General features: G+C 43.7%; 1 protein-coding gene across 9 annotated transcripts in view; it reads right to left on the reverse strand.

Annotated features, from left to right (window-relative positions):
• MCF2L2 (MCF.2 cell line derived transforming sequence-like 2) overlaps window positions 1-17157 on the reverse strand; it is a gene marked incomplete at its 5' end in the record, with an annotated part of 148945 nt that overhangs the window by 3686 nt on the left and 128102 nt on the right. For 2 of the 9 annotated variants that reach the window (XM_079314847.1, XM_079314848.1), the window contains 7 exons: window positions 410-513; window positions 2127-2239; window positions 2782-2900; window positions 4921-5007; window positions 6647-6718; window positions 8753-8842; window positions 15277-15386. In XM_079314847.1, the coding sequence (XP_079170973.1) occupies window positions 410-513; window positions 2127-2239; window positions 2782-2900; window positions 4921-5007; window positions 6647-6718; window positions 8753-8842; window positions 15277-15386 (695 nt within the window). Of the gene's footprint in view, window positions 1-409; window positions 514-2126; window positions 2240-2781; window positions 2901-4920; window positions 5008-6646; window positions 6719-8752; window positions 8843-10915; window positions 11439-15276; window positions 15387-17157 lie in introns of those variants that run through there. The other 7 variants (XM_079314855.1, XM_079314850.1, XM_079314849.1 and 4 more) reach the window with 7 other exon arrangements.

Genomic DNA, 17157 nt, shown 5'->3' on the forward strand with positions numbered 1-17157 from the left:
ACCTGGGCCAGAAGCACAGCCCTGATGCTGGTCTACATCCAAAGTCTACCCATGCCAGGATCAAAGCTGTCCTGCAGGCACACCCTGTGCATGAAACACTTGGGCTCACTGTAAAGCAGCCAGTACTGATAGCCATAGAAGTTGGATGGGAGATTCAAGTTCTGCTCAGAAAGGGGAAAACAATTAAGTCAGGCCAAAGAAAGCTGCTGTGCCTGACTAGCTGTGACACCCAGGCCCCAAATCTCAGGTTAGCTCAGCCATGTCACCAGAGCCTGTAGCACAGACTTGCAGCCAGGTGAGTACTTCAATACAGAAAATGCACTTTTTATCACTTGTTTTTTTTAATATCGCATCATTTTTCAGTATGGAGATAAAAATCCACCAAACCACTAACACATTTTTCTATTACCTGCATTGCTGCTCTTAATTATGTTGTTACTGTCCCCCTCTGCTGGCTGCAATATACTGGAGGGAACCCAGTCGCTTTTCTCAGACACCAGTTTCTTCACTAACCTGAAACTCAGAGAACAGTCAATGAATTTTCCTACATTGCCTTTCCTGGGTTGTGTTTCTCAGAGGTGCATGTTGGGCTGTTGTTTCCTAAACTAAGGAAGAAGGCAGAGGACCCAGGGCAGTGCTACAGTGCCCATACAGGATCACAGGGTTGGAAGAGGCCATCAAAAACATTGAGTTCAACCCATGCCCTAACACCTCAACTAGACCATGGCACCAAGTGCCACATCCAGTCTTTTTTAAAGCATATCCCAGAATGGTGACTCCACCACCTCCCCAGGCAGACCATTCCAGTATTTTATCACTCTTTCCATAAACATTTTTTTTCTAATATCCAACCTGTATTTCCCTTGGCACAGCTTAAAACTGTGTCCTCTTGTTCTGTTAGTTGCTGCCTGGAGAAAGAGACCAAACCCCACCTGAGCACAGCCACCTTCCAGAGAGCTGTAGAGAGTGATAAGGTCACCCCTGAGTCTCCTTTTCTCCAGGCTGAACACCCCCAGCTCCCCCAGCTGTTCCTCACAGGGTTTGTGTTCCAAGCCCCTCACCAGCCTGGTTCCCTCCTCTGGATTTCCTCAAGCGTCTCAACATCCTTCCTAAACTGAGGGGACAGAACTGGACACTCCAGGTGTGGCCTCACCAGTGCTGAGTATAGGGGAATAATGAACTCCCTGCTCCTGCTGGCCACACTATTCCTGATCCAGGCCAGGAGCCACTGGCCTATTGGCCACCAGGGCACACTGCTGCTCATGTCCACCCTGCTGTCCATCAGTACCCCCAGGTCCCTTTCTGCCTGGGCACTGTCCAGCCCCACCATCCCCAGCCTATACTGTTACAGGGGGGTTTTGTGGCCAAAATGCAGGACTTGATACTTGGACTTATTAAACCTAATCTTAGTGGACTCTGCCCACCCATCCAAGCATTCCATGTCTCTCTGCAGAGCCCTCCTACCTTCTACCAGAATAAACACATGCTCCCAGCTTAGTGCTATCTGCAAATTTACTAATGAAAGATTGAATACCCACATCCATGTCATCAATAAAAATATTGAACAGAACTGGCCCAAGCAGAGACCCCTGAGGGACACTGCTTCTCTCTCCAAACTGCCTGTGAAGGGAGAATTCAGATGTCCAGGCAGGCCTGTTCCTAACACTCACTTAGAAGCAAGAGAAAATGAATACAACAAAACATATATGAGCTCAGGGGGCCGGACTCACTCCTCTTTGTCAATCATGTATTTAAACTTTTGGGGCTAAAAGTGCTCTCAGTGGAAGGTGTGGGGGTTTCATTGATGCATCCTACAGGAGGTCCTGCCTTTGACAGATGTCCTTCTGGTGCCAAAAGCCCAACTATTCCCATCCATTTCCTTTACACAAACTTGTCCCCTTTAAACCTCATGTCACAGGCATTTGGGATCAAAGACACCCAGGTGGAATTAACCAAAGCTGCTTTGTGTGCTCATGCCTCCCACTGCCTCTTTCATGTTGTGATCAATGGGGAGAGTGGATTTGGGTAGATTTTGGAGACTTTGACATTATTCTGAATATTTCCCGTCTTTTCTAGGAGGTTATGGCTGTTCTTCCTGTCCAGTTCTATCTCTCTGCCATACTCACCATTGACCATTCTCTCCTTCCTGCACAAACTGCACTAAATCTCCATCCTCGAGAGTAAGAGAATCCGGGAAGCAGCTGTCAAAACTGCCTTCCACACGGAAGAGATTGCTCCCCTGAAATGAATGAAACAAAGCACCAGAAATACAATCACTATGGATGAAAGAACACTGTGAGATTTTAGTTGAATACTGAATTAGGCTTTTCAAGCTGGCAGAAATTTCTTCTGTAGGCAATTGTTTCATCATGCCCAGGTTAAATATTATAGAAAATTTGGATAGACCTGTTCTCTGCATTTAGACTTTAGGCTTAGCCTTCCAGCCATTATTCTGATATAAAAATTTGGTTTGTGACACCAGGTGAAGCTACCTGCAGAAGTCTGAAATTACTTTTTTAAAGACTCAAACTTTCCCCTCACTTTTGTAGCAGGCAAAGTGACAGCTTACAAGTATGGGAGACTTTTTATGATCCTCATCCTGATCAACAAAACTCTTGTAATAATCTTCCAGCACCCCAGATCAAATTTCTATCTTCTGTATTCCCACATATCCATGAATATAAGGCTGGTATGAATGCAAACTTTTCAGGTTACATTGTGATCCTCAGAGAGCAGTAAGTTGTGCTGGTAAAGGGCAGTGTAATTTTAAAAATCAATTACATTGTTAGGGTTGGTCTCTTCCTCCAAATCAGAAGAGTTGGAGAGTTCATCCATGCTGGAAGGGATGGCTTCAAAATCTTCAAATGTGTCTAGAGAAGGCATTTGTCTGCTGGGCCAACCTTTTCAAAAGAGATAAACCAGAAGGAGTTAGCTATCAGACATTAGCCTCCTTGAGAATCTGTGTTTGCAAAATAAATGCCACAGGTTCACTTCCCACTCTTCCACTTACCAAACTGCTGGTACTTTTTTGTAGTTAATTCCATGGTTTTGCTGCAAACTTTGTGTGAGAGCCATTATTCTGTCTCTAAAAGCCTGTACCACTCACTGTCCCTGGTGTGAGAGCAGCATGTGTGGCTGCAGTGCTCATACCCATGGATACATCCAGGGCTCAGTATTGCTCAATCCCTTCAGCTCAGGAGGTACAAAGAACAAGGAATCTTCCTGCAGAGCAAATGATAACTTGTGCTGACATGACTTTCAGAAGGCCACGATCATTCTGTTTCCAGCTTACATCCACATGTTTAAGTAAGTACAAAGCCATGGAATTTTGGTTTACTTCTTATCTCCATCTCACCCCAAGGTGACATTACATTAGCAAATGACAAGACTATACCCTGGAGCAGGCTGCAAGTGCAGGGAAGGGACAGAGTAAACAGCAAGGTACAAAGACAAGCAGAGGGGTGAGGAGACATCTCAGTCATATTTCTGCTGTTTGTTCTCTTACTGCATGATTTTCACCAGAACCACCCCCACCCAGCAGAATGGACTCAATGAGAGATTTCCAGCCCAAGGTCAGCAGCCAGTCTCTCTTCACCCAAAAAGGCATGTCCATAGGACATATCCTGAGGGAAACTGAGGCTGAGCAGTGTATGACCTGTCTGCCAGAGGCTCCCATGGTGCAAAAGTAGTTCAGCTCTTTTGTGCAGATGGCAATCATCATCTGCACTTTCCTGCACCTGATGCCTGTCGCTCTTCTGATGGGGAGGGGATGAGTACAGTCCAGCTCAGAGGAAACAGACCTTGTATCTACCCAATGATTCTGCAGGCCTGACAGATACAAGCTGAATGGAGTCAGTCAATTTACCATGTGCCTCCTAATCAATGTACCTGCTGGGCATCAGCTGATTCATAGGTACTTGGGCTGAGCAGATGCTGAAACAAGTTCTTTACATCCTGTGGGCCATTGCTCTCCACAAGGCAAAGCTCTGACCACAGGGCATGGAGACAGATGCTCACACAGTAGGATTATGCACATCCCAGCACTCTCAACCCACACCAAAACCTGGCCTGAGACAATACAAAGCCCACGCCAGGCAGTTCAGGCAGCAAACAGAAAAGTGACCTGATCTGGGAGAAACAGGTTTATTAATCAGTTTATTTAATCCATCCCCATGCACATCCTCCCTGCTGCAAGCACTGGTTGGTAAAACACATGGTCGTGCAGCTCTGCAGCCTTTTCTGCCACCCAGGGACTGTTGGTCTGCTCCAACAACTGCAAGCCAGTTACAGGGGACACAGGACCTTCTTCCAGCAAAGCTGCATCCACAGCTGTCACCCCACAGGAATGGTCTTGTCATCTGAAGTGACACTGTCCTGTACCATTTTATTCACACCAGCAATACTAGCAAAGGTCTCAACATACAAGAATACACTGATTCTAATTAACTTTGAGTTGCTACTGCAATTTTAGTTCAATTCACAGGCTGGACTACCAACACCAAGAGAAAAACATATCTCTCCACCCCACTAGACAAAGCTTCCACAGTATTTTGTCACTATAATTCAGAAACATCACCAGCAAGAATACATGCATCAGCCTCCCTCTTCATACAAATCACTATGCTAATTTCAGAGGCTAAGAAACAGCTTGTTTCTCATGCTTAATTCTTATAAAATAAGACAGATCCAGTTCTGAGCTCTCTGCTTTCAGTTAAAAGAATTATTTTCAGCCTGACCTCAGAAAACCAGATCTGGGGCATTGTTTCAAAGCTAGTGATCCAAGCTTGTTCTTTCATTGTTTTGATGGGAAATAATATTCACCAAAAGAGAAAAGTCTCCTTATAATAAAGAGAGTAAATACTATCATAAATTTAGTTTTCACTCTCAAATTGAGTTTACAAATATTTTTATTTTGTTTACCTGTCTGTGAAGCAGATCTAGGTACGGATCTCGTGGTGGAACCGGCATTACATTTAGTCTGGGCCAAAATGGTGTTCTCAAAAGCATCTGTGACAGGAAGTACAATTTGTGTCTTCAAGGTGAAATAGTGACCAGACAACCAGTACAAGGTGAATTCCTGCATCACCTCTGCAACTGACAGTCTCTTTAACAAACAGGTGGACTGGGGTCCAACAGTTATAAAAGAGGAGACACATGACCAGCACAAATGAGTGAAAGGACAGCAGCATTCCACAGAAAAACTGTAAGTCTGAGAAGGACAGAGAACAGCGAAATGAATCAGACAGAAGTATTGATGTTAATTAAGGAAGACAATTGCTGAGTGCACAGTGCAGTGTTCTGTTTCATTACAGCTTCCTTACTCATTTTTAACATATTTTCCATGCAGCATTTGAATCATTTGGTAGGCTATAATTTATGGTTTTGATCCTAATCCATACAGCAGCAAAAGGAGACAAGGAGACCACCAATTAATGATTTCACTCTTGATGAATGCAACAGAATTTGGGGGGGGAAGAATCCCTTGTGTTATTACCTCAGACAGAACCCTAGCAGTAGCAGCAATATCTTCTGGTAAAGGGGTGATAATGTTCATTGTTTCCTACTTTCAGATACTCAGTCTGGTGAGGGATGCTGTGCCTTGTTTTTAATCAAGTCAATTCTGTGCTGCAGATAGTTCTTGCACCCTGAAATCCCCCCTGCCTCTGCAGCCATGGGGATGCTGAGATCAGGGCATCTGTCAGTGAGGAAGGCATAAACCCCACACTTTGGGGAACTCTGGTTCTGGGTTCCAGGATGGTTCTAAACATAGTGCCAGGGCTCACTGGCAAAAGGAAATAATCTGCAAACAGCAAAACTGCTTCTGCTGTCTCTGAATTGTTCCTTCCAATCTCTCTGTTCCAGTCTCTTCTTCTGCTAGGAGTGCCATGGGAGACAGCTCTGATATTTCACCAATTCCATCCCTGACCTGTTCCCCAGCTCTTCCTACCAAGTTTTTGTGCAGAACAACACAATGCTATGAAAGAACTCCTCAGCCCACATCTCTGACCTGCCTGTCCTGCAGCAGAGGTACCTGGCTCCTTGTCTTCCCCCTAAGGCAAATGGTCAGGTAAAGGGGAAAGTTGAAATGGAAGCTGGTGATCTTCCAGTGGCTGAGGAACAGCATCCCAATTTAACTCTTTGGTATTTATGAATCTGCTGCAACAAATTGGAGGAAATTCTGCTTGTCTGAAATGAAACACTGCACCTGCAATGGCCATTAATGCACAGAGTAGCCTCCCCTGTAGTTTTCATGCACATGGCTCCTGCTTCTCTCATGAGGAGTAGACACTAACAAGGGAAGGGGGATGCAAGTGGCAGGTGAAGGTGAAAAGTAGCCCCTTGGCTCCCTGCTGCTGCTTCCTATGGAGGGAGGCAGAGCTGAGCAGAAAATCCAGATCCAGGTGACAGTCTAGACCTTTACTTCCCAAAACAGGCAGAGAACTGGGGAATTAATTTAGGCCCATGCCTAGGTGAATGTGAATGCAGGGGACAGGTGAGGGAGGAACAAGCTGTCTTTGTCCCAGTTATGCAGATAAACTGATCCCAACCCCCAATGGACTCCAGTGTCATCCACCAGCTGTGATGAGATGTGAATTCAGTGAATAATACCATATGAGGTTTTCATGCAGGATGGAAATACTCCTACCTTCAAACCCCAGGGGAGTTGGGTCACTCTTTATTTCATGTCTCTTGACTTTAACTGCAGGAACAAGGGGACCTGTGTGAAGTTTACAGAGTCACAAGACTGTAAATATTGTTAAAGGAGAAACTTGCTTTCCTACCACCTGAAAACACTAACAACCTAACACTTCTAATTTCACCCAGAAGAATGACCAACCCCTAGGTTCTAGGTGGTGAAGATACACTTCTGCAGAGTGGGTAGGAACAGACCCCTTTTGTCAAAAGCCATTTGAGACATCACAGAAAAGGATCTGCTTCCCTTCAAGTCCCACTCCGGGCGTTCCCTCTGTCTTGCCCGGGAGGCGGCACTGGGGCAGCCGAGCCGCGGTCCCCGCCTGTCCCCGGGGCTGCCCGGGCACAGCCGCGGAGCCCCTTCTGACCCACGCAATGGGGACACCGGCCAAGGTCCCTGAGCAGCGCCTCGCCTGTGCCCACTGCACTTGTGGGGGAGCAGAACTTCAGGAGGGAGGATCAGACACAGCAGCAGCTGCACCTCAGAGATGCTGAGCACACACCCCGGCTAGATCCACATCTGGGCTGATGCTGAGACAAGACTCAGGCTGCGGTTCTTTTGTCATCTGAAATATTTTCTTAAAGCAGATGCTGTAAATAAAACACTTAATTGAAAAGCCTGATCCTGTTTTCTAGCTTTGAAAATCATTGCAGAAGTAGCTGTCTTTTGGCAGACAGGATTCTAGGATGGGACTTTTTGACATGACACTGTAACAAATTTTAACTTTCATTGCAATTCACACATACTCTCTTTGATAAACCACACTAAAGAACAACCCTTGGTTGCCCATTTTCTTTGTACATATGTGCTTCATTCTGTTCCCCAGCTTTGAAAATAATTATTAGGAAATAACTTAGTCTTCTCATAATTTAGCAACCAATCATGTATTTCCTGAGTTGTTCCTGAGGGCAAAGAGCTGCAATAACCTCTTCTCCTGTGCTATGCCCATGACTTCCATGTGAGGATGTTCTAGTGCTGTGGTCTAAAGGTGTTATCAAAGAAACATTTGTAGGTAGTGAGACTATCCCATCCTTCTTCTGCCTCATTCCCTGAAAGCCTCATTGCAGCCAAAGATGTGGCTCATATCCTTCACAAGCTGTTGAGAAGGAAACAGATACTGAGCAACTTTCTTCCTGACGAGTATAAAGCAAAGATATTTATACAAATTAATTCTGCCATTTTTCCTTTTATTTTGATTTGTGAATTACCTTGAAAATTTTAACCTGCAAATCAGACCCTTCAGTCCATTCCAGGAACTGCCAAAAGGCAGTATATTCAGAACCCCATGTAAGACTGTATGTTCTGCTGTCAAAATTATTCCTGAAACGTAGGCATATGTGCCCACAATGCTACTGATTTTCAACACAATCAACTTGCCTTAATGCATGGGTTGCTTTTAAATCTACACACTAATACAGTAACTTATATTTTGTAAAAGTGCCTTTTCTAAAGCTAAATAAGGCACATAAATAAAAATTCCATAAACTCCTACATGAACTGCATGGAGTTCAGTGCACTCAGCACTCCCTTACACATAGGAAAATCTCCCTGCAAACATAGTTTCTAATTGTAACAGTGATATCGCCAAACATTATAAAACTGGCATCTATTGCTCCTCTGGTTTTGGCTTGATTTCAGGCTTTCTTGATATCTGATATCTGCTATGCAATGAAGAGATTGTCTCCTTCTCGAAAGCAAAAATCCTGAAGAGTTTTTAAGAGAAATAATTTCAAGTAAACATCAGTTGACCCAAACCAGCTAGAAGCTGGAAACCTAACCCCATATCAACCAAAATTTAATCCAGTTTCCATGGACACCAGCAGCACTTTTGGAAGCCTACAATGGAGAAACTGAGAAGAGTCACTCTGTGTGCTGGCAGCAAGCTTCAATACACATTCAAAATGTGCTGGCCTGCCTCCTGCAGGTGTCACACTGGTGCTGACTCTTCTTGGATGGAACCTCCTGCCTTTGTTAACCCTGAGGCACTCTCTCTGTGAGCAGCACTTGGCAGTGAATGGGGCAGGCAGGGGGAGGGCAGCAGGCAGCAGATGACAGTACCTTTGGTCACAGCAGAAGCATTAACTGTGGTGCTGATGGAGGAGGCTAGGGAAAAGCGACGGGTAACTTCTCTGTCCTTAGACTCTGGATCTGGGAGAACAGATGCAATGCAGGGCAGGGTTAGAGGTTAATAAGCACTGAGGGGAAAAGGTGTTCAAAGCAAAGCAGCAGCTGGAAAAGTGTAAAGAAAAGAAAGGTTGCTTCTCTAGAACAGACAGGAAAAATACCCTCAACAAGGTGAAAAGCACAGAAAGTGTTATTATGAATATATTTTCAAAGCAACTCCAATTGCACCAATTTTAATACTTCAGAAAAGAGACTTATGCCAATTATTATTTTAGCAACCAACTAGTGTCCAAGTACAGCTACAAAAAACAGAGAAATGAGCATGATGGCTGGAATGGGGTGTGTGTCTACAGATGAGGTTTGGATCATTTTAGACACTGAACTGCTTGTTCTGTGATGACTGACCTGAAATACACTGAAAAACAAGCATGAATGGTTTGAAGCTTACATCTGTCATTTCTAAAATTTAACTGTCTGAATGCCTGAAAACATTATCCGAGCTTCCACCTTTACCAGTGCAAAGCAGCTTGGAGAAAGTGAAGGCAACATAGTGGGTTTTTGTTTCCTTATCCTGCCTTTTCTCTAAATCTGCTTAAGAGTAAAGACACAGCTTCCTCATATTTCACTGTGTGCTGAAGTTGTGTCCACCTCAAGGAATATGAACTGGGCTCTGCAAACCAGGATGTCTAATGCTGACCCAAGGGTGGGGAGGTGCAGGGTGCTTTGAGTGTGGACTTGGATACACTTTGGTGCCAGCTCTGAGGCAGCTGCCCTGGATCTCTGCACTGATGGAGTGCAGGATGCTAAAATTTCTTCTCCAGACATCAACATTTCTTCAGCTAGAACACCAAACTGATTATATACAATATTTTCCAGCCCATCATATCCAGCCTAGGCAGACAGTTCAGAATTTCTCTAAACATCTATGCTCCACTGCCAGTTGATATCTTGTTTTCACCTTAGTTAGTTGGGGTATTATATTGTTTGCACCTTTTTATGTCCTCTGGACAGGAACAGACACAGCAGGTCTGAACCAAAGTACACTCAGCTCAACACACCATCCTTCACCATGGCCAGTAACAAAAACCTTTAGACAAAGTGTTCAGGAGCAGGACAAGCTGATTGCAGACACTCCCCTGTTCCCTTCTCCCAGCTTGCAGTGTGTCTCAGCAGGCAGCCCGTGCAGTGCTGACAGGTTTTCCTGCAGGAATGACACACTCTGTGCCCAGCCAGCTTGCTGCCAGCAGCTCCCTCTGGCCAGCAGCAGATCAGCACCACACAGTGAAACTGGACATTGTGTAAGAGGTGCTCCTCAGGAATCTCAAATAACCAGGCCCAGCAAGGCTGGGTACAAGCTCTTCCAAGCTGTGCTTTGCTGCCTGGAACACTGAATACAGGGCAAGATATTTAATATGACATGAAAAACTCAGATAAAAAAGTAAAAGGAGCCCTAAACAAAATTTAGATCTAAACTTGCAAAAATTATAGCATTATTTCTGAAATCCATGTTTTGTCATTGATTTTCCTGAGTCACTAGATCTAAAACCCACTTATTTTTATATTCAGACATTGAACTTAGTTTGTCCATCTTGGATCTCACTACCACATGCAGCCTTAATCTTGTAGCCAGAATCTTACAGGAGTGCTGATTCTTGGTGCATTCTTATTTACTTTACCCCATTATAATTTAATGCTTCTGTATTTCTGCTGTTATGTTTTCATCTTGGTTCTTCCTCCTTTGATACTCACCCTCTCCATCACTGCATACTAGCCCTTGGTCTCACAGAGGAAATATTATTTATCAGAACAGGAGAAAAGACACACAAAAACAATAAAGGAAGTAGTTATAGTATCTTTTCAGAAAGTGATTGTAAGTAGTCACTCAATTTAATTCCTATTCACATTCCTTTCTTTCCTCTAAAGTTTCTTCCTTGCACAGCCATTACAGGAACTTGCAATGCTCACTGTCCATGGGTATCTACTAAACATTTATACACAAGTACTCAAAACACAGCATTTTACTATGTCATATAATTAAGTAGAACAAAACCCCAGATCTCCTGAATTCTGGTTCCCCACTAGGCCGTAGCTGAACAATATTTGAAAAAACAAAGATATCCAACCAATGAATGATTTCACACATGAAAATCTCATGTAGCACAGCAGATATGATATTATTTTTCTTCAAGCCTGTAAGCTGCTGAAAGAAGTTCACTTGATCATTTAAAACCAGTTCACACCTTGACCCTTGAGAGAAACTGCAAACAAATGTTATTTGCACTGTGCCCCAGTAAAAAACCCAACCAGCCAACCCAGAGGTTGCCTTGCCAATGCTGCTGGGGCAGCAATTTTTGGTGAGGGAGTCTTTGAGCAGAGGAGCCACTTGTGTGCACCAGAAGTGAGCATTTGGGTGAGATGCAGCAGCATTTTAGTGATGGATGGCACCATGGGATGGAGAGAACATGGTGGGACTGAGTGCAGGAGACAGATGGGCTGAGACCAAATGCTGCATGGGTGGTTTTACCTTTGGGTGGAGCTCTGCGGTTGGAAAGACCTTGCAATGTGAATCGCTTTCTAGCAAGCGCTGTGCGCTCAAGGTTAAGGCTGCTGGAAGCATCAACTAGGAGAGAGAGGGAGAGGGAAGAGAAATAAGGCAGGAAGGGTCAGCTGTTCAGCTTATGGGAAAGGAAAGGTTAGCACTGGATGACAACTAAAAAGAAATAAATAAATTTTGATTCAGTTCAAGCCTGAGCAAGAGCTAATCAATTAGAAAGGTGACATGAGGTCAGGGTGAGTAAACCAGGTGAGCCAAACTGAGTTCCTGGGTTGAGTTTGGCTCACTGAGTTTTTATGGAGAACAAAAACAAAACAAAACCAAAGAATAATAGGTGAAGAGAGGTAGCTCTCATCAAAAGAAATAGAATTTAGCAGCAAGCTAGTGCCTTCTATCATGGAAACACATCATTGGTTGGAACAGCAAGTTGTAGGGAGAAATAAGAGGAGGAGCCTTGCAGTGCAGGACATGCAAGTGTTGAGAGCAGTCCCACCTCTGCAATCCAGCACTGGCACTGAAGAGTGTCCTCACCAGCCCTGGTACCCCTTCAGCCTTACCTGCTGAAGCCTTTCTAAAGCCTCTGGAGCTGGCAGAGAGTCATGCAATTGATCTCCTGATTTGCTGGGATGTAAGGATGCCATGCCAGCAAAGCTCACATGCCAGGCTCCTGCATGAATAACCAGCCATGCTGTCTGACAGCTGCCTCTGCACAGATCAGCCACAGATGGATCGAGGTCCTGAGGCTCTGGGCTTGAAAGATACTCAGTTACTCACATTGCAGGAAACAGGTGGACTTGGATCAAACTCCCAGATCCACACATTCCTGCCAAATCCTCCATCTGCTCCTTTCTTGGTGTGGGCAGATAACACCCATAAGGTTTATGGCAAAGGAGTAGGAGACAAACCATGTGTTGGGTACCTCATTCTGAGCCTTGGGATTTAACCAATAGATTTTTCCTTCTCTTCAGTTCATACACTGATTAAAATCTTTAGAGGGACAAATGAAGACCAAAAGTGCAAAGGGAACATGAAGAGACAGTGAATCCACACTGACAGACAAGCAACAGACAGACAAGCTGTGCTTCCAAAGGAAAATGCATCCCATCACTTCCTGATTTGCAGCCAAGATAATCCAGGATCCAAGGTGCCTGCATGCATAGGTGGGTGTGGGATGAGCAGATTTTAACAACCCAGGAGAATTATGTCACTGTGATTCAGCTCCTTCTACCAGTGCCAGCTCTGGGCCAGGCAGGTGCATCTGGTGAGGAGCTGCTCCTGAGCCAGGTCTCAGCTGTGGGCTGCCTTTGGCTTTCAGACAGTCTGTGCTGGCCATTCCCTGCCATGGCTGCTCCCACTCCCAGGCAGTCTTTGTACACATGCTGTACTTATAAAGAATTCAAAAACTGGTATACAAAGTATATTTACTTTCTATTTTCTCAGTGCAAGAAAACCCATAGCATTTAATTATCAGAGAGTCCCACAGGGAGCACAGCAGTGCATGTGTAGAGGGGTGGGTTCCTGTTCTTCAGCTCTGCAATTGAATCACTTCACTGAGAGACTCCTTTTCTTTTCACTGGTCCCCACAGCCTCACAGCACCAGCAAAGCATTAGACACTGATCTCTAAAGTCATATTGTCTCCACTTGAGTTATTTCAAACCTTTTCCTTCATTCTGCAAGTATACTAAATAACCCTGGAAATGATTTCCAAACATAATAAGAACCAGGTCCTGATGGGCAACAGGAGCCTGCAATGCAAACTTGTGGCAAAGAGAGCCAGCAGCATCCTGGGCTGCATCAGGCAGAGCTGTAGCAGCAGGTCCAGGGAGGGGATGTTTCCTCTCATCTCAGCTCAGGAGAGACTCTGCTGCAGTGCTGTCCTGCCCTGGGCTCCTCAGGGCATGGGAATACCTGAGTAAACCCAGGGAAAGGCCATGAAGGGCATTGAGGGGCTGCTGTAGCTGACATGAGAGAGTGAAAGAGCTGTGACTGCACAGCCTGGAGAAGAAAAGGCTCAGGAGGATCTCATAAAATAAAGATGGAGCCAGATGCTTCTCAGTGGAGCCCAGAGAAAGGATGAGAGAGGCAACAGACACAAATTGAAATATGGGAAATTCCATTTTAAAATGTGAAAAACCATTTTCACTGTGGAAGAGGTATAACCTAGGACAGTGTCCCCATGGCAAATCATGGAGTCACCATGCTTGGAGCTGTTTAGAACACAAATGGACATGGCTGTGAGCAGCTTGCTGCAACTGACCCTGCTTTGAGCAGGACAGTTAGTCAGACAAGGGAGTCCCCAGAGGTTCCTGCAGTGTTTACTCCCTTTCAAGGCAGTGACTCCACCAGGTCCACACAAAACACTAATTTACATGTAGAAAACTCTGTTACAGGCACTTATCAATAAGAATAACAAAACTGAAATAGCTTGTCAATAGTACCTTCCCCTTCTGTACTGCAGAAACTCCTCAATATTTTAAATAAATTTTAAAATAGTCTGTGTTCGCTCTAACTGCACAGGTACTGGAAGCATTTTACAGGCAGTAGGTGGCACAAAAGAGACAGTTCTGGCAGAGCCCCAGGCTCTGTGTCGGGTGCTGGGACATTTTTTAGTTCAGCCCCCTGCAGAGTCCCAGCCCTAGGTGCCTCACAGGGACACAAACTGGAGTTTTGGTGGCACATCTGGAGCTGGGGAGCATTTTACTGCTCTGCAGAGTGAGGTTTGCAGCTCAGGCTGCACAGGACACACGAATCACCAAAGAATGGACTCACTGCCCAGCCCTGCAGCAAGAGCCACCCAGCAGAGGATGAGGATGCTCTGGCTGAGCCAGTGGGATCCCAGCCAGAGCCTGAGGAGCTGCTCATGGGAAAGCAAAAGACAGAAGAATGACAATGACCACGGAATGTGATCCCAGTTCCCACACTCTTGAGTAGGCTGGACAGTTAGAAAACATCAGTAATCTTCCTGGAATTTTTTTTAAGGGGTTTGTAAATTTAAAAGGAAAAGCTACTTTTCTACTTCTTTAATTTAAAAAAGTCTAAATGTTTTTAAAATAAAATTTTTATGAAACAAATTTTTAAGATTGAGTTTTTAAATGAAGAATCCATAACTTTTTTCCCAGCATAAAAACCTAATGTAATGAAAAATCTTTTGGTGAATAGTCTATTTTTCCAAGAGAGATATTCCATTTTCATTTTTACTATCTTTATTTCTAAAGGGGCTGTTACTTTACACCTCATTTTGGCATCAATCTCTTAAGACCTCACAATTTTCTTTTTTCATATTACTGGAAAATTCTTTGTTCAACATTAAGAAACATTGCCTAAAAGAGTAACTGCTGTCAAAAGATTTTTCTGTTCTTATTACTGCCAGATGAGATTCAGTTTCTTTATAGTGTTTATTTTCACCTCTGCTGTATAGAAGATCTGTTGTACTTATGGACTCAAACAATGGAAGGACATTCTGTGACTGCCTGTGGGTTTATTTACTGTACACTTGAGGAGAACTGATATACACAGAGGAGGCAAAAAACTCCCCTTGACTTAAAGCAAAGAAATCAGTTAGCAAAGTCTGTAGAAAAAAATTTAAATTAACTATGTCTAGAAATCAACTTCACTAGGATGCAGAAGGTTAAAACACATATGCTGTTGTCTCCTAAGTTCTATTTTTAAACAACACAAGTTGTATAAAGAGCAGTGTAAAGCATCAAAACTCAGACTTAAAAACCCTAAACTGGTAATGCCTTTGGTGCTCACAAACTTTCATGGTACAGTCATTCAGCTGTGTAGCATTGGTTTTTTGATGTTGGGTTAAAGCAATGTAAAGTATTCTCTTTAAACTCCAGAAATATGTGCAAATATGAAAATATTATCCTTTGGAAGCAAAAGTTCAGTCAGAACTCCTACCTCTCTTTTGTCTGGCGCTGGGACTGGAATTCCTGTTTTTATTGTTAGATGCATCCACATTTGATGTGTCAGATTTGTTTTCATATATACTTGATGACTTCCTGCTATACCTTGGGACAAAAGAAATACAAAAATAGTAACATCCCTGGTTAACATTTAATAAAACACTCAGCATTCTTTTTTACCCTCCAACATGGAAGCCTAAGGAACAAAGGGCTGGTTTCAAAATGTGTGTGCTATAAAAGCCTCTATCTGTGCAGCTGTGTGGAGGAAAACCCATCCTGCCTCCTCTCCATGCCACACAGAGAGGGATGTGCTTCATCAGAGTTGAGAAGGGAAAAATGGAGAAACAAGCTGGTTTTCTGCACAAGTTCTTTTTGCCAGTGCAACAGATTGGAAAGGTTGGGGTGGGAAGCCAGCTAGGAAAAGAAAATCCAGATTTTCTATCCTTTGCAGAATAAATACATTTGTCTCCAGGAGAGAAATGGATACTGGATGGTGATGCAAAGGTCATACCATGCACAGAGCAAAATATAAATTCTATGGGCTTCTCCAGCTTCTGTTTCTTTTGCTCTTTGGAACATGAATCCCAGTGGGATATCACTGTCTGCAGCTGAATCACAAATGGGAGGATCCACCTTGACAAACCTGCCCAGCTACTGGGTCTGCAATGGGACAGACACCCCTGTCCCAGGTTTGTAGGACATTCAAGCTGCAAGGTTTTCTTGTGGTTCTTATCCTCATAGTTTTGCAAATGTCTGGTGGTTTAATTTGGGTGTTTGACTGTTATCTTTGGCAGACTGCTCCATACAAATCATTGTACCTACACATTTGAAATACTGTTTGCCAAAGTGCTTATTATTGACCTGTATAAGCAATTAAACTGCTGCTCACAATTAACACGTGAACTTCCACACTTAACATTCACAGGGCTTGTTCTGCTGTAAGGGAAGGTCCCAGACATCATTAAAAACATAAAAACATTTTAAATACTAGAGATCTGTCAATACCTTTTCTAAATATAAGGCAGTCCAGGACTCATTGATTTGCATTTGAACTTCTGACCTGTTTCTGATGGAACCTTAGCAAGGTCTCTGTTACCTCCTGTACTAAATCAAAATGTGATTTTGCAGCCTAATGTCAGGTATAAAAAGGGGCTCAAAATAAACATGGGAACAAATCCAAAGCACATTCACATTTCCTCATTCTTTTTTCTTTCTCCCTAGCTAGGCTGGGATAACTGTGAAACATGAAGCTGACAGAGTTAAAGATTTACAGCTGTGAGAAAGACACCAAGAAAATACATGAGCTTTTCTGAAACAGCATCTGCAGCCAAATTCCAAGAGTTTGTGTTTATCCATGTTCACAGATTATTTTTACATGGATGTATGACTGCATCAGTCTATTCCAACAAAGCAGATAGTTAAGCAGTTAGAACAATGGACTATTTAAGTTTTATATGTTTAAATAGATTAGAAAACAATACAAAGGGATCATTTCATTATCAATGAAATGCAGCAGCCATCCCTTGAGAGAGATACAGCACCAACAGATTCCACAGGGCAACCCATTTTAGAATTAAACAGGGAACTTTGTGGAAGAATTTGGAGAGAGAATTGAAATAGATTGAACAGGACTTGGGGACACTCAGTAACTGTATTAAGGACACTGGCTCTAAATGTCCCTTTTCCCAACACCTCAGCTCCAATCCCAAGTCAGACCTGCCTTATCTCATGGAATTGCAGTCCCAAGTGATGTTGGTGGCATGAAAACAGTAAAGGGGGTAGTCTGTCAAGGAACAGGTAGAGTTTGGGGGGCAGGGAAGCATCCTGCAAGCAGACTTCCCCAGTGTCACAACAGAGGTTTGACAATTCCTACAAA

This window comes from Erithacus rubecula (genome assembly GCF_903797595.1).
Source record: "Erithacus rubecula genome assembly, chromosome: 11".
Classification (NCBI taxonomy): domain Eukaryota; kingdom Metazoa; phylum Chordata; class Aves; order Passeriformes; family Muscicapidae; genus Erithacus; species Erithacus rubecula.